The 25,132-nt window shown below is 46.4% G+C and overlaps 1 protein-coding gene across 4 annotated transcripts in view; it reads left to right on the forward strand.

Moving 5' to 3' along the window:
* Window positions 1–432: 432 nt before the first annotated feature.
* ADAMTS18 (ADAM metallopeptidase with thrombospondin type 1 motif 18) overlaps window positions 433–25,132 on the forward strand; it is a 125,551-nt gene continuing 100,851 nt past the window's right edge. For 2 of the 4 annotated variants that reach the window (XM_037037928.1, XM_037037929.1), the window contains exon 1: window positions 3,966–4,184. In XM_037037928.1, the coding sequence (XP_036893823.1) occupies window positions 4,038–4,184 (147 nt within the window). In that variant the 5' untranslated portion in view covers window positions 3,966–4,037. Of the gene's footprint in view, window positions 642–738; window positions 827–3,867; window positions 4,185–25,132 lie in introns of those variants that run through there. The other 2 variants (XM_037037931.1, XM_037037930.1) reach the window with 2 other exon arrangements.

Consider the following 25,132-nt stretch of genomic DNA (forward strand, 5'->3'; position numbering starts at 1 on the left):
CGGTGGGTCCCTCCCTCCCCCTCAAGCTTACCCAGCCTCCCCTCCCTCCTCGTCCCCTCCCTCGGAGTGGGAGCCGGGAATCCCACGCCCTTGCACCAGCCCGGGGGCTCGGACGGGCCCAGGAGCCGCTGGTCGCCAATCACCGTGCGGTGGAGAGGCGGGCGCTCGGCTCCGGCGCGCTCGGGGAGCCAGCTGGCGCTGCTTTCCCCGGGAGCCTCAGACGCTCGCACAGACCCAGACAGACACACAGACTGGCGGGCAAGCGCGCGGGCAGGCACGGACAAAGTCCCCCGGCCGTTTGCGCTCGGAGGCGCGCGCCAGCCCCAGCCCGGGGAGCCCCCTGTGCCCCGCGGGGAGCCGCAGGCGGCAGCTCCGCAGCAGGCGCCGGCAGAAGGAGGGCGCGCAGGCGGTCGGAGGCGGGGAGGCCTCGGCGCGCCGGGCCCGCGATGTGAGCGGCGGCGACTCCCACCTGGCGCCGCACCTGGAGCGCCGCGCTCCGGGGCGGCGGGGAGAATGTGCGCCTTCCGAAGCCGCCGCACCCGCACCTGATCATGGAGTGCGCCCTCCTGCTCGCCTGCGCCCTCCCCGCCGCCGGCTCGGGCCCGCCGTGGGCTTCGGCGGGACTGGGGCGCGTGGCCAAGGCAGGTGCCCGCCAAGGGGCGCGCCGAGAGTGGGTGGCAGGGGCGCCCTCAAGCTCCGCCGCGCCCCTCACGCACAATGTCACCTTTTCTCTTGCAGGCGCTCCAGCTGTGCTGCCTCTGCTGTGCGTCGGTCGCCTCGGTTTTAGCCAGTGACAGCAGCGGCGGCGGCAGCGGATTAAATGACGGTTCGTATTTGACCCTTCCATCCTCCGAAGGGTCTGTCTGGGCACTTTGTCCCTTCCTCCCCCCGTCCCCCCAAAGAGGGAAAAGGTACAAAAGCTCGTCCCCCACACCCCACCCCCGGCCCCAAAGTTGCAGGTGTGTGTGTGTGTGTCTTGGAAATGGTTCCTGTTGGGAGAGGGGGTATATGGCAAGGGCTCTGAACTTACCAAAAGAATCAATGCCTCGAGCTTCGAGTCACATAAATGAGAAAACAATACTTTCCCTTGTTCACAGATGGCTTGTTTAAAAATTAAATCGTACTGCGGTGAGAAATTAGGAAGTGGAGGTGGACAAGGCGGTTGATATCAAAAGGCACCTTCCTCCTTCCCTTCCTCTTCTAAGAAAGCGGGCAGGGACTAATTCTTGGTGAGGGATGAAAGAATATGAACGCTTTTCACTCTCTCATCTTTCCTCCTCCCTCTCCGCTCCACTTCTGTTCCCTGTCCCCCTTTCCTCCCTCCTCCCTGATTCTTTGCCCTTGTGTCTCAGCTTCCCAGAGCTTGTTTGGAGAGAGGAAAGCACAGATAGCTTGAGGTCTCTGGGGTCTTTATCTCTTTGGAGGTTCCCCAGCAGAAAACCTCCCAAGCACCCTTCACTTCTGTCATTTATTAGCTTCTTGATGGCCCCCAGAAGGAAAATTCTAGTTTCCTGGTTCCCACCAGCTACAGAAACAGCTGGCGCTTGATCCAAGGTGTCCAGCAGGAACTTGGTGTGGATTCTCTCATAGCCTTGCAGGGTTTTTCCTCCTTTCAGGGGACAAGGGAACAGACTGGGGGTGAGGCAATGGCAGAAGCATGGAGAGGGGCTGTGCCAGGAAGTGGGTGAGTGAGGGAACAGGAAAGAGTCAGAAATGAGCTCTTGAGGAATTCACCTTTTGTCCAACCAGCAAGCCTGGCTGTAGTTTCTGAAACAATTTCCCACTGTCCCATCTGGGTCAAATGGCTGTGGGCCCGCTCTGTTCCAGCCACCACCTGTAAGAACCTCATCTTCAATCAGCCCCTGAGCTGATTGATCAGATCATTCTCTACATTGACCCTCTACCCATTGAGGACTGAAGATTACCATCAGCCTGTTCTTTCTTCCCTCCAAAACAAGCTAGTAGCAGGTGTCTTGGTGGATGGGGTCGGGGCAGGTTAAGCTGCTGGTTAAGACTCCCGAGTGGCCTCCCACCTAGGAACATAGTTTCAGATGGTTCTGGACAAGGAGGTAAGAAACAACTTATTGAGAGGCTGTGTTGCCTGTGTCAGGGATGGTTTTCACTCCCTTTTTTTAATAAGGGAGAAAGTGGTTTTTCGCTAAGGAAAAGCTGCATTTCATCAAAAGCCGCATACCTGCAAAGCATCACACTAAAGGTTTTTAGGAGAAGATAGCGTACACCTGCTGTTTCTGAAGGTTGAGAGAGGAGAAACACTTTTTGTTGCCCAACTTTTTCATATGTATTTTATTCAATGGTATTTCCAGTTGGAGGGGTCAGAGAGAGAATGAAAGCGGCAGGACACACACATACTGTAAGAACGAGAGTTGCTCAGGCAGCAAGAGTCACAGGTGGTCACACAGAGAAAAACATCTCAAAATTGTCATACTGGGATTTTTTAAAATAAAGGTAATAATACTTATTGATCCCCTGTTAGTTACAGGGCTTCCACATCTTTGTTTTATTTATTTATTTTTTTGCATTTGACTATTTGGGGAAAAGAGAAATTCCTCTTTCTTTTTCTTCTCCTGTAACCAAGGGCCCAAGCGACTCGAACACACCTCTTGGTTGTTCAGAATCTTTCTAAACACTTTCCAAATTAGCTCCCCATCCTGTGCCTCGAAAGTGGAAATGCAGAGCAGTTTTTCATGCACCGAGGGCGTATTCCAGATCATTGTGGGGGATGATACTTTTCAGTTTCAATGTTCTCTGATAGAAAGCAGTGTGCTGGCTTCAGGTTTTCAGGCCGCAGATTGTTCTGTAGCTCCTCCTCTCTACAACAAGCAGCAATTAGTGCTGCTCTGGGGAGCCGTGGCGAAGGTATTTCTAAACATGCCTCTCCAGGTGTCCCTGATCTGGCAACATGTCTGAGCAATTTTAAACATCAGCCCGTGTCGGGGAAGTTCTGACAATGTCGAGGCATTTTATGCATCCACCACATCTCGTGCTTACAATTGGATGGGACTGTCCCTGTGAAAGCACGTGGTAAAAGGTTAAAGGTGCTCCGAGTTCTGGAGTTTTATTGTTGTGCATCATGAATATTGGAAATAGGAACCTGCAGTCACTTGTTAATCTGAGGTACCCTCTCCATGCGTTCAGCACTGAGAGTTACCTTTGAGATTTAAATTCTGCCCCCCACCCAAAATGTTCCCAATTTAGGTTAAACCCAAAGAAAGTAATCTTATTTTCCTTAAAAATTTTTCATTTCTTTTTTTTATAAAGATTTGATTTATTTTTAGAGTGGAAGGGAAGGAGAGAAGGACAGAAATATCAATGTATGTTTGCCTCTCATGAGTCCCCTGCTGGGAACTGGCCTGCAACCCAAGCACGTGCCCTGGCTGGGAATCGAACCATAATCGTGTGGTTCGAATACCCGCGCTCAATCCACTGAGCTACGCCAGCCAGGGCAAAAATTTCATTTCTTTACTTTGGTAATTTTATATTTATTAATTTTGTCTCCAAAAAATTAATTTTTATGGACGAGTGGCTCAATGGCTAATGTATAAAAAGTCCATCTATCTCTCCCCAGACCGGGAGAGTCTGTGGCCTTTTCCATAAATATTCTCGACATCCGTCAAGACCGTGCTTGACTTTCAGCTTTTGTAGGAATTCCTGAGGCAGAGCTTGTGGGAAAGGCCACGGGCTTCTCCTCATCGTGGGCTGCTCAGAACTACTTTCGCCTTGCCTGGTAGCCATGGGAACAAAGATGTCCTTGAGCAAAGATGGCAAAGATGTCCTTGCCAGCCCCTTGGGAGCAACTGGCTGGCACTGGGGGCCCAGGGTGCTGACAGCTCCACCTTCCCCTTACAGATTACGTCTTTGTCACGCCGGTAGAAGTGGACGCGGGCGGGTCATACGTTTCACACGACATTTTGCGCAGCAGCAGGAGAAAGCGATCTGCGCTGGGCGCCAGCAGCTCCCTGCATTACCGGTTTTCAGCGTTTGGACGGGAACTCCACTTAGAACTTAAGCCCTCGGCGATGTTGAGCAGTCACTTTATTGTCCAGGTACTTGGAAAAGATGGTGCTTCAGAGACTCGGGGACCCAGGGTGCAGCAATGTTTCTATCAGGGATTTATCCGAAACGACAGCTCCTCCTCCGTCGCTGTGTCGACTTGTGCTGGCTTGGTAAGTACCCCGCTCTCCGAGGCAACGCCCCCTGGGCGTGCACTTGGTGTGACTCTGATGAACAGATGTCTGCAACATTGAATGCGCTTCTAGCCAACTCGACCCATTCACACTGTCAGCTTTGATACTTATAATATTCTCAATTGAATTAATCTAATCTCCCAGAAAAAGAAAATATAATAGAACTCTAACTACCATTTAGAACATTCTTTTGATGTTTAATGGTCTGGGCCTCTTCATTCCCCGTGTTTGAGACGATTCCCAAGGAAATTAATTTGATGGATGTCATTCGCATTGTAAAGTCCTGAGAGACCAGGCATTATATAAATCTCACAAGCTGCATGCCTCTACATTGCTTTGAAACGGGAAAACTGTATTTCATGGCAAAATTGCGTTCAGCAGTCCTGTGAAGCCCAGCCTTCACTGGAGAAGGCTGGCTTTTTGTTTTCTTTGAACTGGTCTGTTTGTGTTGTCCTGTTCATGTGTGACATCCTTTTGGAGTGTGATGTGTTTGTGGGCTGGCAGCGTGCAGGGTGCCATCCGGGGAAGCGGAACACTTAGAGGAACTGGAGACAAGTGTTCTTCCCCCTCCGTGTGTTCCTCATCCATTGAGCTCCGGGCCAAGAACGCTGCTGTAATTGATACTTGTCTCGGAATTCAATCAAATACACAGGCAGTCGGTGGCCTTTGGGGCTGATCTTGTTCTGTGCAGCAATTGAGAAGTGCCTGGCACTGACAGGGGCGTGCGTGTGGCTGTGTATTGAGACACATGGGGGTCACACTCTGGGATGACTAGGAGGAGGCCGTGAGAAAGCTCAGGTGAGCAGGTGGTTAGCGATGCCCATGGTATTTGATACATCACAACATGAAGCCAGGGTGGCTTGGGTGCTGGCAAATGAGGACTCCCATGTTCCTTTCTAATTAAAGCTTTACTATTTAACCCCCCCCATACTGTGGCTTGAAATTTAGCAAAAATCTTTCACAATTATGATGTTCTTTGGTGTAGTCTTGAAAGTATAGAGTGAAACAAAGATTGGACCATTCCCAACTAAGCCTGGTCCACTGGAAGGATCAGTGTGGCTGTCTGACAACCTATGTACTATAATGTACATAGTACATGTTATAGTACACGGGTTGTGCTGTGTACTATAACGTGGCCACACACACGTGAGTGCCTGCACAGACATGAGTCTCTCTTGGTTTTCCTTCTGTTGTCGTGAGTCTCCTGCTATTCTGGGGACACTGTTCCTATCTCCCTCTCCTCTGTTTACCCCAGTGACCTAATGTCTTCATAAGGACCATGAGCACCCTACCTGGGTGGCTCAAACATAGTGCAGTGGGTAGGTGCAGCCTGTCCAGGGTCATTGTCATGCCAGGACTTACTAGTAGGGCCTCGGGCAAGTGACTGACCTCTGCATCTCAGTTTCCTCATCTCTAAAAGGGGGATGATGAGAGTTTAGACAATGCAGTGGGGAGTAAGTACTTCTTTTGGGGAAGTGCTACAGCTGTTCTCGAAGGGCGTGGTTGCTGTGTATGTGTTCTAGTTCCTCCAAAACTTGGCCTTCTCCTGGTCGGCTCTCTCAGCATCCCACTCTCTACAGAGACAGGAAATTCGATCAGTTGTCTCCTATTAACAGATGTTGCGTTATTTCTCCTGAGGAGGAGATTTTCTTTTGAACAGAGAGCAATTGATCACTTAACACATACGAATGAGGCAAGTAAATTTCCATCTTTGAGGTGGATGTAAAAGAGGTAATCGGCAATGATTTCTGCCTAAGTATAAGGCCGATATAAATTGGAATCATGAAACTGTGATTCTGTCTCACTGTTCCACATATTCTTTGTTAGCTTTATTTCTGTAGGCCTCAGTTTCCTCTCCTGGAACATGTAAAATGACTTCTAAGACCACTGCCTTCTCTAGGCATCTGCCTCTGATTGTTCCTTTGCTGGTCCTGGCAGGACCCATGTGGCATGGGGCAAGCTTATCTCATTACCTCCCCATGGCTCTACAAAACACATACACCCAGACCATACTCAACAAGCAAATGAAACAGAGAGGGCAGAACCACAACCAAGAAATGGTTGTGGCTCAGGAAGCTTAGAAACCATTCTGTATGGACTTTTGTGACCTTGTATTGAAATATAATGTATACAGAAAAAGACAAAAGTCACACAGCTCAGTGCATTTGCAGAAAGCTCACAGTGGTGTAGCCACCAACCAGCTCAAAGAAGACATTCCCAGGGCCCCAGGACATTCCAGTGTACCCTTCCCAGTCACTACCCACCCTGGGTCACCACTGTTCTAACTTATGACATTGCTTAATTTTGCCTGTTTTAATATTTTGCATAGGTAGAATCATAGTATTTCTCTGTATAATATTTCACAATGTTCCCATTTAATTATTGGTAGACATTCAAATTGTTTCCAGTTTGGGGCAGTTACGAAGAGTGGGGCTCATACCAAGAGTGATGTTTTGAAGTTGAGTGTTATTTCTTATGCCTTTTGGCCATTTGTATATTCTCTTTGATGATCTATCTGTACCATACATGGACAAGAAATAGTATAAATATTTTCAGCCTCAACTGTGTTGGTTTTTCCTCTCTCAGTGCAGGAATTCTGAGCAAAAACACCTTTGTCAACTTAACATAATTGTTATTATGGCTTTGAATCTCTAACAGGGCATTGATCTGCTTATGAAACTCCATCAAACAGCAACAGTGAGTGCTGGGAGATCATGTGAGGCCCCACATTGAGGGGACTTTTCACTGGGGACACTGAGAAATGGGGATGGAGGGAAATAATTATGTTGGGAGGAAGAAATTCTTCATCTTACCTGGAACACACAGACATTGTCTGGCTTCTTTGGCTAAACCAGAGGTTAGTACCTTCTCTAAAGTTAATTAGTAACTACTGAAATGGATTAAGTAACTACTGAATGATTCAAGAGTTTGGGAGAAAGTTGGAGAGACTCATCAAAGTCCACACACCAGAAGAGCCAAGCAACTCTTCCTAATACAAAACTGACATGAGATGAGAGTAGGACAAGAAGCTTCTTCCACTCAAAGTCTCGACACCAGTGTTTCTGGTGACTGCGTCTGAATGTCTCTAGGGTCAGAGCAATCTCCTGGTGTGCGTGCAGTGTGCAGCAGGCAAGTAATAGGTCACCTTTGGATGAGAAAGTACCAATAGGAAAGCAATTTTGAAAGCAACCTAGGAAAGCTGCTAGGGAAACCCCAAGAGAGGGCAAGAATGGCTGGGTGGGTTATAATAATGAAAAATAAGTACTTATGTGCATACATGCACGCTCTAGCCAGGGTTTCTCTGGCAAGGGATTGATTTCCTTCAACCATTCAGAATTAAACTACTTAATATTTTCTGAAAATGCACTTCCCCCAACTGACAGGTCACACCTTATTCAGGAGTTAAGTAGGCAGTTATTAACTTTAAATAGCTCATAAAATATGAGTTGTGAACTTCTCTGAGTGAATCCTGCTGACTTTTACATCTGGGGTGATTCTTTTTAAATTTTGAAGGCCTTTCTTGAGGTGCAAGCTCTCTGCAGCTCACCACTGCCCCCTATGCCTGCTGCCTTGCACTCTAGGAAGGTGTTTGGGTTTTCAGCCCTTGTCCCAGAATCCGGGGCTGCAGGTGAACCTAATACACAGCACCATCGGCTGTGCGTGCATTTGCCACCATATCCAGCCTCTTCTTGACCATCACAGTGGTGAGAAGGTCATTACATCCAGGAAGTCTGTGCCATCGTTGAGAGAGCCTTCATCCTGCTATTGAACAGCAAACCTACCTTCTTGTTACTTTCACCAATATTTTTTTTTTTCCAGGATGATAGCAGGAAATAAAAACACCAAACCTGTATCCTGTCTTCTTACATACTGGGAAATCTAAAAGACCATTCTCCCCAGAAATGTTTCACCTCAGTGATCCCCCCAACCTTTTTTTTTTTTTTTTTTAGGATAGTGATTTTCAGAGTATAGTCAATTTCATTAGCTTCCTTTGAGGTGTTAAACATTTGAATTTCTTTACCTACAACAGAAAATCGGGGAAGCTGGGCCCAGGAATGTACACCCTTAATTCTCCAAATGATTTGAATGCACACTAACAGTAGAGAACCGTTGGATTAAGACCTTGGATCTACAGGAAAATTGTTTTAATTTGATTCATGGTTGGTTTGATCGATGGATCCCATTTTTGAAACTTAGTGGGAGTGTATTTTGAGAGGTGACAGGGAAGACACATTGAATGATTATCTTTCATTCAACAACTACTGATGAGCTTCTGTCATGTCGGGCACTGTTCAGAGCACAGTGAGTAAAACTGGAAGCAGAATGGATGCTGTGCTATAGTTCATACAGTTTCTAAGAGTGAATTTGGAACAGTATTCTTAGACCTAGAAATTGGTATTTCACTTTGAACCAAGCTGTGATTCACCATAACCCTGGAACAAGGAGCTTACGAGGCACAGTTTTAAAGGGGAACGTGGTCACTCAGTGTGCATGTCAGCTCTTGGAGCTTTACCGTACCCATCACCACAATAGGAATCCAGGAAGGCCCTACATTAAAGACATTTCTTGGATTCTGTTTAAACCTAGAATTTTCCTAATTTATTTGATCATGAAAACTTTTTTTCAAGGAGCAGTCCTTCAGTCTTGTAGTAACAAGAAAATCATGCAAGAAATACTGTATTATGTATTGATTTCTAACTGTTAAATGATGCTTCGGGAAATAAAAAGGGGGTTTTCATGACCATGTAAGTGGTTTCTTGGCTGTAGGTTGCCATTTGGTTAGGGAAATGTTAAATTTAAATTCAATCAGGCAAATGTGTTTTTCTGTAATATATTTCACTTCTTCTGATATGCCCATGTGCTTTGTGAAGCTCCAACACATGGAATTATGATACTAATTTAAATACTCCCTCCCTTTTTAAGCCCTAACTTCCATCAACAGCTTGTCTTGGGTTCTGTGGTTTACCATAGAGGCGCAATACCTGGGTCTAAGATTACTGCACTTCGCTGGTAACCTGGTAAGTCTAATGCCCATGTCTTCCAGTAGGGTAGATGCGCCCCTTGTTCTAGGAACTCTTAACACCAAGCACCCTCCACAACAGAAAATCAAGTGAAAAGACCTATAAGTACTGTCGCTCTGTTGCATTTCCGCCCAGGTCTGTAATATGACTGTACCTTTGATCCGGGAGCCCAGCGAGGGCCTGGCTGGCAGAGTGGCCGGCTGCTGTGCTGGGCCTCTCAGTGCCTTCTGTCTGGTCTCTGATGAGGATGGTCCAGCTTCAGCAAGGAGCCAAGGACTCAGCGAGGCGTGTGTGCCGTGACCAAGACTGCCACGGGGTCCTTCCAGCCTTGACTCCGACACACTGGCTAACTTTGTGACTTGGTTTTCCTTCCTTTCTCTTTTCTTTGTCCCCACCAATTAAACCGTAAGTGGCATTTCTCCTCCATGGCTGGCTGCTCTAATGTCCTCATTGTATCCTTCTTAGTGGTGGCCTTTGTAGACTGTGACCAATCCTCCAGAGCCTGGGTCCCTGCGAGGAACTTTGGAAGCAGTTAGGTTTCAATAGGTGGTAGGGGCACTTTGATCTCCCCTTTTCAGAAGGATTTTATGACTCAGGAGACTCAGCCATTGAGTTGTCTGTTGCTGGTCACTGCCTGCCCACTAGACTTTAGAAAGCCGATTTCCATTCAGAAAAGGGCTGAAGTTAAATGACCTTAGTCTGGACAGGCAGAAAGAAACCAAGCTCTTACTGCTTTGTGGGGCTTTGTTAGCTAGCAGGGGTTTGCAGAATTATATATACCTCTTTGGAACTTTTCAGGCACTTGAGGGGATCATGTGAAATTAAGGATTAGACTGGGTTGTATTTACAACTTTTTGGATACAAGCTGACCCCAATCAGAGATGTTTTTCTAGGTTCTTACTTGGTCCATCAAGGATAAAACATATGTTTTTTTGGTGTTTTGTTTTGTTTTGTTTTTGCCTCTCTCTGGTATGCCTTATTTTGACATGGTTTGTGACAATAATTATTTGCCCATAGCAACATTTCTAATAAAATTCTACTCAATCTCTTTTTTTAAAAAAATAGCTAGAGTTTTAGCCTGAGAGCTGGCCCCCCAGGGGGAGCTGAGGGGTGCTCACACGAGGGAGAAAGACCACCCCTTCCCGCCATGCTCTCTGCCTGCTTGCAATGCCACTGAAGCGTCAGACCCCCTGCAGTCCCTCCCCACCTCTGTACCTCAGTATTCTCATCTGTCAAGTGGTGGAGGTAGTGCTGTCTCTTACTATCGTGACACTTCACAATGGGCACTTAGCCTGGCATGCACTTGGTTGTTCCCGACTTTGAATGAGGCGAGGGTCTGGGAAGGAAACGGCGATGGAGGCTCCCATCCTGGATTCTCCTCCACGCTGTCCAGACAGGAGGTGAGCACTTGGGTGTTGGCCATAATTCCACTGAGAATGGGGATTTTGGGTGGTGGGGGGGAACACCACTTTTTATCAACTCTAAAGAAATACAATCGGAGAAAGATAAAGCATCAGAGAGGAGGATGAACAAGCAGATGAAGACTCGGATGGAGGCAGGTGTGCCCAAACGGCACAGAGCGATGGCTCTGAGGGTGGGCCCTGGGGCCCCAGCTCTGGCCTTTCCGCACTGTGTGTCCCAGGCCCAATTAGGTGCCCTCTCTCAGCTTAATTTCCTCATTGGTAAGGTGAGGATAACAGCAGTGCCTCCCCCGTGGGGTTTATGGATGCTTAATTGAAGGAAAGCACTCCGTGTACAATGCTTAAATTAGTACCTGGCGCCTAGTGATAGTATTGGTTGGCAGTGAGAGAGTAGTGTGGCAGAGCTTCCATAAAGGAGTTTTCAGACTCAGCTGATGCCAGTCATCCTTGCCACCCACGGGCCAAGAAGTGTTAGCCTAGACTGTAAGAATAGTTTGCATTTACGAGCACTTACTGAGCTGTCAAAACTGGAGCCGTAGAGCGAAGAGTCGGCTGAGACTCAGACCTTGGCTTTAATGCTGTTTTCTTGTGAGTTGGTATATGGGTGTTCACAGTCTTAAGTGGCAGTTGTTCTTTTTTCTCCATACACGTCAAAAAGAGCCGGGCTGGGGACTTTGGAAAAAAACAAAAACAACAGATATTCGGGCCCCATCCCTGCAAATTCAGAAGGTCCTGTTTAGAACCTGATTGTCCACTTGGATAAAGGAGAGCAAAGCTCCACACACAGTGCCCAGGGCCCCTGGGGACCATGAAGCAGCGCCCTAAAGCTGTCTGCACCTGGCCAGCTTGGGGCACGTGGAGGATGGGTGGGACCTCTTCCAGAAGATTGCTTTTGCTCTGCGGACCGCATCACATGGTGTAGGTGTGGCTGTTGAGGCTCTGATTAGTTCTAGCAGTATGCATGCTAAGGCCAGTGTGTAGGCAGGGGTGGCGAGTGTAGATTGGAATGTAGAGATTACTCTTATTTATATATGATAGGACTTTCATTCACAAGGAGAACAGTTCCATCTACAACTACTCTAGGCATTAAGAAGTATTTTTTTTGCTCTGGAGTGGTCTAACTCATCCCTCCCTGTGCTAGGATGTCCAGCTAGCTCTCAGCAGGGTTGGATCCAAGGTACCCAATGATGTCATCATTGTTTTTTTTTCTTCTCAGTCGCTCAGCAGTTTGCCAGCTGCTAGTCTTCCTTGTGCATACAGGATATTCTGAGCTCCAGACATAATTCAAACGTTTCCTTGAGCTCCTGGTAGCTCAAGTGAGACTTACTCAGCAATAACACCAGTTGTCACGTATATCGTACATGACAACAAGTATGTGGGACTCAGGGCTTCCTTTGCCCTCACCTGTCTGTAAGCCTCAGAGGACCACACTCAATTGGTCGGTGTATCCAAACATGGCTCCATTATATTTTAATTTATGTGTTGACCTGTGAATTAATACATAGGAGGAGGTCTGGAGTATGGCAGAGCAAGCCAAGGGCGCCACAGCCAGCCATCAGTGGGGCTCTTTTGGAGACCAGAGTTCATGGTTTCTGTTGTGGCTGTGTGTGTGCACATGCATTGAAAATACCCATAAATTGTATTTGTCAACACTTTCCCTGAAGCGTTGTGGGGAAGGAGGAGTGTTTTAAAATAATGTGCATCTTTGAGTTCCTTCCTTATTACCGTGTATACATCTATCTTATTCTCTTGAGTTCTGCACTTTTCATCATTACCTTCTGATTATTTTTAGACTTTTTGCTGTTGCTGAAAAGAACATCCATATATATGGGTCTTCTTAGTGGTTTGTGCAATTGTGTATCTTATAGGTAGAGGGTGGAGAGAGAGGAGACCTACTTAGTGAAAGGCCAAGGTGCCAACGCATGAGGGACATTAACTTTGGCCAGAAATGTGCTTGCTGGTAATGACATTAGTCCCCAGCATCACTGCTGCTGCCATCTCGGCCATATTAGCACACAAAGTTACTGAGAGCCCCCTTCCAAAGTTACTGAGAGTCAGTCAGAAGAAGTCTGTCCTGCGGAGTGTGTGTGTGTTGGTGAAATTGCATGGCGTTCCACCCAGGAAATAAACAATTTAGGAGGAAATCAAACTGAAGTCCGGCTACCTGCAGGCCCACTGACAGCCCTGCACATTAAGGCTTTCGTAACCAAAATACATGTGCTTGGGCTTCCTACCTATCTCAGCCCACGAACCCAGGAGTTCCTGCTCAGTCATATCAAGTCGTTCCCATGAAAGTCTGTTCCCATAGTGTTTCCATCCAATTACAGGGCAGCGTACGCTCGAACACCACAGTATGCGCCTGGCGAGAGTGGCTGTCTGGACCAGCACACTCATCTCTCCTGAAGGGACGCCTTTGATGGCTCTGAGGATTTCATTTTCAGCTGAATTCTTTTGATTGCTTATTCATGCTTCTGAGCTTGGGAATATTTTATCTGCCCTTATTCCCACTATAAGTCAAGGGAGCATGCTTTCTAGTATAAGTTATATAGTGCACATCACTAATTTACTAGACATCGGCTGTGTGCACAACCCTTCTTGGGGAGAGGGCACTTGAAAGGGACTGAGATAAGCCAGTAAAAGGAGATTATCTCTCTGGTGATTTGCTGAGCTCTCCTCCAGCAGCACACCGGTTAGTGTCTGGGTTCATTCTGGGATTTTACAGTTCCTCCTCTCTTCTGTATTGTACTCCGCTGTTTCCAGGAGGCAAAGGAAGAGTTACTCAATGTTCATTTCTCCATGAATAAATAACCAACGCAATTTTTCACTCCACCTTAATTGTTGAGTTTAGGTTTGTTTTATGCAGCGCAGAGATGTGGCAGAAAGAAAACATTAGTTAAATGCATTCTCACTCTTCAAATCTGTGAGTGTATTTTCCTGCTCCTTAGTTTTATCTCAGGCTTTTGTGGTCCTTGCTTTCCAATAAGAAATGAATCGAAGGAAGGTGAATTTCATTCTTTCAAAAGGATTCCTTCTGTGTGTGAAGTAAATAACATACGTGTTTAATATGTTTCTGTTTAATATACAAATCCAAAACTGTCATTTATGATTAACTGATGTCTAGATCAGGGATTCTTACCACACAGAGCTTTAAACAGTACAGATGCTGGGACGCTGCTTCGGACCATGGCAGCACCACGTCTGAGAGGGGCCCAGGCACCCGAGTTCTTCCAAGGGCCCCCAGTTGGTTCTAACGCACAGTCAGGATCGAAAGCCCTGCTGTAGAAAAGTGTCAGGGGCTGTAGAGGCGCCATCACGTCAGAAATGCAATAGTTTCAGAAGGCAGGATGCTGAAGGGCATGGGCTTTTAGAAGCCTCCCTTTTCCACTTGCTACTTGTATGATCTTGGTGAAGTGATTCTTTCTAAAGGCACTTTATTTTGAAATAATCTTAGACTCACAAGAAGTTGCAGAGGGTTCCTATGTACCCTTCCTCCACCTCTTGGGGCCTCATCGGGTGATCTGAGAATCTGGTTTCCTCACCTGCCCAGTGCAGATGAAAAGCGAACTTCAGAGGGCTGCTGTGAGAAGTCGGCAAGAGGGTGGTACCATGCGCGCAGCTTGGGGGCAGAGCCTGAAGCTGGCCCCTGAGCTCCCGGCCCTTGGTGTGCACAAACCCTCTCGAGGGTTCAGGTGATCACTAATTGAGGTCCTGCTGGGAAGGGATTTTAAAAGTAGAACCAACCAAGACTTCAAATCAGTTGACCTTAAGAAAGGGAGATTTCCCAGGTAGGTTTGACCTAATCATTTAGAGTAAGGAAAAGTCAGAGAGGTTTGTACTTAGAAATTTGCTGTCTGAGGAAGTCTCCTTCTGGGAGCTTGAGGGGGCCACGTGGCAAGGCATGCAGGTGGCCTCTGGGAGCTGAGTGGCCTCTAGCTGACAGCCAGCAAGGAAATGGGGCCTCAGCCTGGCAACTGAAAGGGACTGAATTCTGCCAACAATCTGAATGAACTTGACAGTGGATTCTTTCCCAGAACTTCCAGAAAGAATGCAGCCTGGCTGACATCCTGATTTTAGCCTTAGGAAGCCCTGAGCAGAGAACCCAGTCACACTGCACGCAAACTTCTGACTTGCAGGACTTCAAGGCAATAAGTGAGTGTGGTTTTTAAGCTGGTGTGTGTGTGTGTGTGTATGTTATATATGTGTGTGTACACACACACACGGTAATTTGTTACACAGCAATAAAAAACTAATACAGGAAATTTCTATGGTGCTGACTCTGTAGCAGGTGTGAACACCTAGTGAGTCTTCTTCCCTTCCTGGAATCATCTTAAATCACCAGCTGCCCATGCTCCCATGTGGGGCAGGTGGGACGTGGACCCAAGGAAGAGAAAAGTGTCCTGAGATATTCACTCTGTAAAACTGCTTAGGAATTGTTCTGTTTAGCCCAGGGTTTCTCCCCAGGGCCCTGTGGACATGGTAGATGGAGACTCGTGGGGCACTCTCCCGTGTGCATCGCAGGATTCTCAGCATCCCAGTCACTGCCCACTAGAGGCCAGTGTCAACCAAAAGTGTTTCCAGACATGGCCAAGTGTGCCCTGGGGGCATCCTTGTCCCTAGCTGAGAACCCCCGGTGTGGCACCATCACAGGCTGGCCTCTTTAATAGGATGTATTCATGTAAGTTTGTAAGTGTAGTTGCTGTTTGTTAGTGTTATTAAGAATAATGATTCCAGGTACTTCGCCTGCTTCTGAGGATCTTAGCTGGGACGCTGAGTATTCAGGTGCCTGGGGGATGAAGGTGGATCGGGCGGCAGCAGGAAAACCATCTTCAAATATACTAAAAGATGTGTATTTGCTTTGAATTTGACAGCATGCTAACCCAGACTGCTGAGAATAACAGGATCTCTGGAGACACAAAGATATATTTATAATAAAATTTACTCTTGCATTCTTATGAAGGAGGGAGCCCGACCATGTGGATTCTATTTCTGGCTTTGCAGCTGTGCAGAGATAAAAGTTCAATGTTCTTTGTGTTCTCTTGACCTGTAGGAATGGGGGCAGGGGCCAGTTCTGGGGGTTAGTGTTCTGTGACTGAGTGCCTGAGCCTGAGAGCCTTGTACAGCGATATTAGATTTCTCTTTGCACCGCATGTAGTCGGCAGTTTACACATTTAGGACATACACAACTTCTTCACTGTACTTGAAGGGACAAGGAGCTCTGCTTTAACTGGAATGCAAGATAAGGAACCCCCTCCTCTCAGGTGCTTAGACTCCGGGCTGACCTGACCATTTATACCCTTTGTCTGTTCCCCCTTCCTCAAATACAGCTGTCAGGGAGGAGGGAGCGTCCCCTGCTATCTGCATAATTTGCAACATTCTTGGAATTGCTCAACTTCTTTATAAATATACCGGGTTCACAAAATCAAGGTCACTTTGGAGCTTGTATTCCTACCTCTCAGCAACTGATTGCTTGACATTGTTTCCTCCTTTTCCCTTTATCCCTTCCTTTTTCCTACCCACCCACTCACACACCCACACACCTTCTAATCTAAAACATTTCTTTCCAGCTTACTATGGAAGTTCAAAAGTGATGATATGGTTCCTAAATTCCAGGATATTCCAATGGATGGTGGGAAGTAGCAGTGATAGGAGTGTAAGCACATAAGGACAGTGCAACAGAATCAATATGGTAGTTGAGGTGTGTTTACGGCACCATGGGGCATGACTAAGGGAGTGATGGGACTGATTTTTAAGACGATGGGCAAGCAATTTAAATGAGTGCATCAGCCTTTGGAGACAGAAGTACCTGGTGATCTTATATACATGTCCATGTAAGTTTCGTTGCTTGTACGTCAATTAAAATGTCCTAGGTTGGACCTTGCTCCTTGCCTCCAGTGTGGCCACTGATATCTAAGCCAGTGCCGACCCTCTCCCCTGGATTCCCGCAGCCTCTTCCTGTCTGATGATTCTCTTTCCTCTCCTGTGTCCCCGTAATCTGTTCTTCTCCCTGTAAGTTTCACCTTCTTCACCACCACCTAATGTTTTTTCTGTTACCCACAGCATGTGATCCAAATTCATGACCATGGACCACAGGGCCCCATGTGATCCGGCCCCTCTGGCCCAATTGCCCATCTCTCCTGCCATCACATATTCCACCTCAGCCCTTCTGGCCTCCACTGCCTTCTGCTGTCCTCAGGACCTCTCATTCCGGGACTTTGCACTTTGTAGCATCTTCCCCCGGATACTCACCTAGTTCCAATCGTCACTTCTGATGCTCTACAGTTCTCCGTGCAAACACCATCCTTGCCAAGTTCTTCCTGACACCTGCCAATCCGTTTCCCCTTACTCTGCTCTGTTTTTCTTCATACTACTTATCACTCAGGTGATAAATAGGACCCAACTTACTAGTTATTTATCCTGGACAAACACTTTCCACTCTAGACCATCTGCCCTCATGGGTGAGGGCCAGGCAGGGCCTCCTCTCTGCTGCCCCCCAGTGGCTTACAAGGCAGTCCCAGTGGATAGTAGGTATTCAATGAACACGTATTCTGTGAATGTATGCAATTAACATCCTGGTAATTTAGGTCAGATAAATCATTTCTGTGTTTAGAATACCTCATGATTTGGATATTTCGTATGCATGCATTTATTTATTTATTGGAAAAATGTATTAATTGAGTATCTTTTATGTGCATATTAGAGGTAGTGATTCATAGATGGCAGAGGCCACCTATAATTTTTGTCTGGCCAGTCACTGTTTCTCTAGTCCTTTGGTAAAAACACTGCAGTCTTCCTTGGGGACCTACCTTCCCCACCTCTGCCCTTGGACTGTTTTCCATAGTGAGCAGTCAGAATGTCAGATACCCTTGAGTACAGTGATTGGTTCAGGGATAAAAGTGTAACAGGATCAGAGCCAATCAAATCAAATTTGGTAGAACCCTGGTGGGGGGTAGTGTAAGTGAAGAGGAGGGAACGTAAGTCCAGAGTTGCTCCAGTGTTGCTCACAACTATCTTGTCACCTGAGAATAGGGTCACCCCAGCCCTGAGGTCCAGCTGTGCCTGAAATTAAAGTACTTTGGGCTTTTCATGCATATGAACCCTAACCTCTACCCTGTTGTTTTGGTTAATCTAGTTGGACTTTAGTTTCTGTCATTTTCAAGTGCAAGTCCTCACTGTGAGAGGGATGGGCAGTTATGGACTCTTTCTGCAAAGCACTCACAGCCTCACAGAGGACCCAGGCAAGCCTCATGTGATAAGGGCACTTGGCACAAGCAGCCAACTGGCAAATGCAGCAGCGATTGGCTTGCACACATCGTGAATGGACATCTACTGGGTGCAGTGCCCCACTGCACAGTCTTGCTGCAGCCAGCACTGTCAGTATGTGCTCCTTCCTGCTCATCTTGGATGCATCATCTGTCTTGTTGATTCACTGCTCTGTCTGTCAATTGTCTTGTTATTACACACCTCACTGTGTCTGCCAACAATAACTGCGGACGGCTTTACGGCAGCAAGTACAAGTAAGCACATTGTATGCCTGTCAGTGCGCAGTTGGAGGGAGAAGGGGACCCGTGGTTGACTCAGAGGATGATTTCACATGCGTAACCACTTCGAATTGGCTTCTTTGATTTGTTTGGACGAGGACATGTGGGGCAATGTTGTAAACCAAGACTGCTTATTGATTGATTACATCACGTGACATTCATATGCAGTTCATTTGTGTCTTTGAGGACATTTATTTTAATGAACCTAATTTTAGTGTGCAGTGGATTTTTTATGTTTAAGTAATAACAACATAAATGGAGTCCTCCCCAACGAATCCCCTATTTTCTTTTTATGATGCGTAGAATTCCATCTCCTCTTTGCTTTGCCACAGTGTTGTCTGGTAGAATGTAACACAAGCTAGCATATGTGGTTTTAAATTTGGCTGGTAGTCATTTTAAAAAGAAAGTGAAAAAGGTGAAATTTACGTTGGTATTACATAATTACCCCAGAGTTTTCAACTCAATGGTGGATTGGTGCCCCTAACCCCTGCCTTGTTCAAGAGTCAGCTCTATATTTTATTTAACCCAGTATGTATTGTCAATAATATTTGGAAATATAACTCACTCGAATTATTACTGAGGTACTTTTGCCTTACACAATCCAGTGTGAATTTCACGATCACTGCCGTTTCAGCTCAGACCAGCCACATGTCAAGTGCTCAGTGACAGTGATGGTATTGGGCAATGTGGGCACATCCTCTCCGGTCCCTCGAGGCTCCCTAACAGAGAGGACCACAGTGAGCCAGCAGAGGAGATCCGCTCTTTATTGACTAGTTCGCTAGAACTACTGGTCTTCTAAACAGCACCTTCACGGCACCTTCAGTTTTTTTTTCAATACGCTGCTGTGGTCTATTTGATATTTTTTGTATTGAGGCTTCACATTTATACAGTTATGTAGAAAGTTGCACAATTCTGACAGCAAACTCAGATTTAAAATGAGAATGCTAAATTGAATATTTCTCTTGATGATCAATGGAAGAAATTATGTCTTGAAAAATTTCAGAATTTACACATGGATTTTCCTTTAATTATATTTGGTCTGATCCTACTAGTTTGACTTTTACTTTTCTAAAAAAATGGAGACTTTATTAAGTCTCATCTTTCTGGTTTGTTTTCATAATAAGTTACCTAGTTATGCTAATTAAAATATTGAAAAAACAAAGCAAAATATAGTTTTTAAAGTATCCATGGTCAGGACATTAAAAGGTCAGATTACACTATTGTAAAATCCTGTAACATAGGAGTTCAGTGGCAAAAATGATCTAAATCAGTGAACACTCAGAAAGCCAGTGTCCGGCAGAAGTAAGGCTTGCTTGAGTGTGGTTGGTAGGGTATGTGAACGTCTCACACAAACTGGACAGCAATTTGAATGTTTCATCTATAAATATCATATGTGTGCTTGAGTGTGATATTGTTACATTACAGAATTACATGCTTGTGATACTGTAATAAAAAAGGGGTGTTACTTGTGCCGGACCCAATGAATACCTGTGCAGCTTTTCCCGGCTGTGGCATTGCTGACTGAGGCTGGCTGCAGAGTCAGCCAGTGGGAGGGTGTCTCCGGGCCTCCCCTGCAGGGGCTAGGGTCCCCGCCTGAGGGTGAGAGCTGCCTGGCTTTGATTCTAATGTTCTAATCCTTTGCTGAGTCTGGCTCTCCTAGGCCAGAAAAGAAGAGGGTTTCTCCAGAAAGGTTTGAAGTGCGGAGCAGGTGGCCTTCGCTCTACAGAAAGAAAGGGACATGCTCAGTCCAGGGAAATGGCAGTGGCTGCATTTCATGAGCACCCCTTTCTCCTGTTCTTGGTGGTGGGCCCAGCGTGAGTGGGGTCATATTAGGGTTCTGCATAGACACAGAACAATGCATGCCTGTCATATGTGTATAATATCAATGCATAATTATTAGAACACATTGTTAAAATACATCAATATGATATAGAACATTAAATATATATAAATAAATAGTTATGAGGAATTGACTTGTGCTTTATGGAGGCTGAGAAGTCCCAAGACCTGCAGTCAGCAAACCAGAGACCCAGGACAGCCCTTGTTTGGGGTCCCAGTCAGAGTCTGAAGGCAGGCGATGGCTGCGTTCCCCCTCAAAGTCAGGCAGAGCCGGTGAGTTCAGCCTTATTTGGCCTTTGTGCTCTGTTCAGGCCTTCAGCCACTGGGGGAGCCCACCCACATGTCTGGGGGGGCCATCTGTGTTCAAATGTTCGTTTCCTGCAGAAACACTCCCACAGGCTCTCCCAGAACACCAATTAACCAGCTCCCTGGTTGAACAAATGACAAGGTGGTTGATGTCATGACAGCAGTGCCTGTTCACTGTCCTTGGTGAAGCTGATTCTGCACCAGTAATGGGGTCGTTCTGGCAAGGTCTGTGTGCTGAGCCGGATGGCAAGTGTGTGAGGGCATGAACCCTGCCTTTAATTTTTTCTTGTCATTGTAGCTCTAGGGTCTGTCACCATGCCTGACACTCGTTTACTTACTTTCTTCAAATATAGGTACTCAAGTGCACATACTCCAGTGTACATTTTCAAACATAAAGGTATGGACATGTGTAACTCTACATTTAACACTCATGTCATCAAATAATGTTTTAAATATTGGAAACATGTCTAAATTAATTCGCTCAGTAATGCAATATGTATGGATTGCGACCCAGGAAGTGTCCAGGAAGCCGCCCAGCCTGGTGGCCCCGAAGAGGGGCATTCACATCAGGCTGACCCCAGGGTGGGCTACAGCCCTTCTGCCCGGGAGGTGAGAAACCGGGGCGGCCTCACACCTTCTGTGTGGCTCTGCTTCTCACCACCCCCTCGGTGACATGTAGATGAGATCACCTGTCCTGTGTGGTTGTGGTGAGTCTCACACTCTTCCAGCAAAACACATCACCATGCCTCGGAAAGGAGAGCGAGCATCTCTCTCTTAATCATTTAACATGTAATTTTTCAGTGCCTTCCGCCTGCTAGGGCGTGTTCTGTTGGTAGGTCTAGGAGCAACTAAAGGGAGTAAGTCCCTGCCCTCAGTCTGGGAGGAAAACAGACAGCAGTCACACAGACAAGCGAATGCATGTGCATCAGAAGGGCAGAGCCCGGGCAAGGGAGACAGGAAATGCTGGCAGGGGAGGGGGCGTTTGCTCTTCCCACAGTGTGGTCAGGAAAGGTCTCGCAGAGACCCAGGGACAGAAAGGAGCCAGTCCTGCGTCCAAGCTAGGGGCAAGCGTCAGGGCAGAGGCAGAGAGTGTGACCGAGCCGTGGTGGGTGGTGTGTTCCGGGAGCCCCGACTTCTCAGTGAGCATCTACCATCACCCCCCCCCCACCCCCCATGGCTCTTTGCTGCCATCCTCTCCAGCTCTCCATCTGGAACAGGTAGGCAGTGGCCCTTTGCACTTCATTGGCACTTTGTCGAAAAATAGGGGGTTCAGTTGTAATAAATGAGACATTTTCAAATGATGTGAGGTTCTTCCAAAATTGCCAGGCAAGCAGCGGGTAACTGGAAGGCCAGAACGTTTGTTACACTGCTGGCCACACTCTGAGGAAAGCACTGGGAGGATTCAAGGGGCTGAACATGTGGTGTCACCCCAGGCGTAGGAGGGAAAAGGTGTTCTCAGCTCCTGGGACGCAGCGCGGGGTTGGGTGGCTCATTTCAAATGTTACCAGTTAGTCCTCCTTCTTGCTAGTGTTCAGCTTATTGTTCGCTTTCTGAGCAGACGTTAAAAGCTGGGGGAAGTGCACTGGGTACCTGCCGAGGCGGCCTGGGAGCCAAGAGACTGGTTCCAGTCCCCGCCCCTTACTAGCTGACCCTTCCCAGGGCCCTGATTTCACCCTCTGAAAATGAAGGGTGGGATGAGAGAAGCGTTTATCACACTGTCCTCTTCCATCCCCCTGCAACAAAAGGTCGGATCTGATAACTCATCATCTCTGGGACTAAGACCCTTGGAATCTGCTCTTTCAGTAACTGCCATGCTCATCAAATTTTGAGAATTGGTGCAATAAAAAAAGGTAGTTTGCCTCAGACATTTGAAAAAAAATCTGATACCTTACAGAGAATTTCTTTTTCAGAATTTGGGTTGCAAGCAATTAGTGCCTCGTGAATCAATTTAGTCAGTGATGATGACTGATAGGAAGAAGGGAAATGGTACAGGTAACCTTAACCACACTGGATCAGACAACGCCGGGTTATTATCTAGGAAGAGCACTGAATGACGTTTTTCAGTGTGGGCATTGCTCACTGAGCCATGTTATAAAATGTGTGGAGGTTTGTGTACTGAATTTTTAGACCTGGCTTGTAGCCAGAATACTTTCAGACACTGTGATGGGGCATCCATATGGAATGACTGTGCCATGGGGTTTGTGTAACTGGCCCTAAGGTAAGTGGTGTTGTGTGGGCCACCTAGAGGCAACCCAGAGGAACACTGAGGGTTGTGCTACGGTCACATTCACAGCAGCTGCGGAGTCACTGAATGAATGTCTTCCCCAGCCTGGTAGGTCTTAAAGATTGTGTATATCTCTCTCCATTTGTGCCGGTTTTTTCCCTGACCCTAAAAGCACAAGAAAGGTTTCCATTAAGCATTTGAACAGAAACAGAGCATTTTTCCTCCCATGTAAGCAAATGCTTGCCTTTGATAGCCCAGCTTTTAGCTGAGCTCAGATTCAAGACAAGGCTTGTTTGATGAAGCAGGCCTGTCAGAGTGCTTCACCGTAAATGGCATAAACCTGTTGATGTAAGGGTTTCAGTGTATACTGTAGGTCATCAAGCCCCCAAAAGAGCACATGGTTTTTGATCTGAGGATTCAGTTCTCCATTGTAAATCTGTCAGCCGTGGCTGTTGAGTCAGCTACTGAGAACAGAATGTCTGTGATACTATTTATCCTGTCGTATCAGCTGAGGTGAACAGTCTTTTGTTACTCTCCGCTGTTAAATGCTACTTTGGACTCTAATGCAATTTCTTATCTGTGCTTTCTGCAACCTCCTGTTTCAGTAGGACGAGGCTTCAGGCAATTGAGCTTTAGTCTAGTTTCTGACTGAAGTGTGTCCACTCGGTTTACAAGGTGCTTCTGAAATCCTGCATGCCGCTTGTCTCCTTTCAAGAATGTTTTGATTTCTGCTCTGGAAAGTTCATTGAAATTGCATAAATATAAAAGGATGCACAAATAGTGACTATAAAGCTCAGTTAATTTTTACAAAGTGGTCACACTCGGGTAACTGGCACCCAGATCAGAATGTGGACTGTCCCCAGCCTGCAGAAGCCTTTCTCTACCTTTTCTCCCTTCTGAAGCCCCCTCCCTTCCCCAAACGGAGCCGTCACAATGACTCCTACCACTGATGGGTGTGTCCAGGTGTGTTTGTTCTCATTTCCTTAAACTTCTTGGGGTTTCCCCTATTTCCTGGATATGTGCTTGAAGTCATTTTTAGTTTTTGGAAATCTCTTGGCCATTATACAGGTCCAGCAGAAGTAAGGCCTACTTGAGTGTGGTTGATTGGTAGGGTAATAATACGGGCGTAATAATTCATAGTTTTAGTTTGAACATTTCACCTAAAATGCCATATGCTGTGCTCGAGTGTGATATTGTTATGTTACAGAATTACATGCTTATGATATTGTAATAAAGGATTTTGTAATAAAAAGGGGGCATTTTTTTTTTGTGCTGGGCCCTTTAGTTTCAGGTATTGCATCTGCTTTATGCTGTTTCATCTCCTCACCTGAGACCGCGGCTGCACATGTGTTACACACATATTTTCGTATTAGCAATAGCGTGTATATTATACCTTGTCTACTGACCTGTTTTCCAAAATATTAATCCTCCTTTCAACAGAGTCTCAATTTTTGTGAAATCATCTGAGTCCTTATTTTCAATTATTATGGCTTCCATTCTAAAGTCTAAAATTTGATTTTTTTAAAGAAGTTTTGGTTTTCTAGTGAAATGTTCCTTGCCTGCTGTTTATTGTCCTGAGTGTATTAACCACATTTACTCTAACGGGGCCAGTAACATCAGTATTAGCTTCACCGGAGGATCTCTTCCTAGTTCCTGGGGTCCACTCCCCTTTGGTCGCGTATATTGTTATGCCTTGTGATTTTAATTATGCGGTTAACTTTGCGTATGAGGTATGACAGGTTCTAGATGAGTCTTTAGCTTCTGAGGCAGAATCTACCAGGTAGGTTGGTTTAGTCCAATCAGCTGTTTTGAGGATGGACTTCAGTTTTCGTAGAGTTTGGTCTACTTCCTGTTTCCCTTTGTCCCTAGGCCACCCTCCTTCCGATGGTCTCAGGAGACTGGAGGCATTCGCCAGTTTTCTTCTTCCTTGATGGTCACTGAACCCCATTTTCTTTTTATCTCCCCATGCAACGGCCGATGCCCTGGTTTAGCACCCTCAAACTTCGGGTTATCACTTTCTGCTTGGCTCCTCTGAATCAGCACCATTTATGAAGTAAAAAATTCCTCAAAGATGTAAGCCTTTTGGAGTATTGGGTTCGCTTCTCTGTGCTTTTCTTCCCTGTGGGATGTTGGCCCTTCAAGTGCTGGATATTTTGGAAGCTAGAAACACAAGTCTCTGTCTTCCTTGCTTCTTGACTCAGCAAAAGATGAGGCTGAGGTTTCTGTCTCTGCAATTGCTTTAAATCAGTCTTTCCGGCTGCCGCATCAAATGCCTCCAAATGAAAATACTGTAGAATGCCCAGATCACCTAATTGTGTTTCCCTCCCTCTGGGATCTTTAGCCTTAGGCTCCTGGATGTCTTTATAGTTATTTAATGCCTTCAAACAGATGTGTTTTGGGGAGTTGGTAATCTTATAAAACTTATCTGGTTGTTATCAAGAATGGTCTACTATGAGATAGTCTCAATTTATGTCATTTTGTTTTACTATTGAGTTATTAAGGACACTACAGAAAAGAAAGAAAAGTTAAATTTGAGAGTGATAGAAATGGCCAACATAAACTTCCACTGCACACCTGT

The sequence above is a fragment of the Sturnira hondurensis genome, unplaced genomic scaffold, assembly GCF_014824575.4.
Source record: "Sturnira hondurensis isolate 20B ecotype Veracruz unplaced genomic scaffold, ASM1482457v3 Scaffold0023817, whole genome shotgun sequence".
NCBI classification, from domain to species: Eukaryota; Metazoa; Chordata; class Mammalia; order Chiroptera; family Phyllostomidae; genus Sturnira; species Sturnira hondurensis.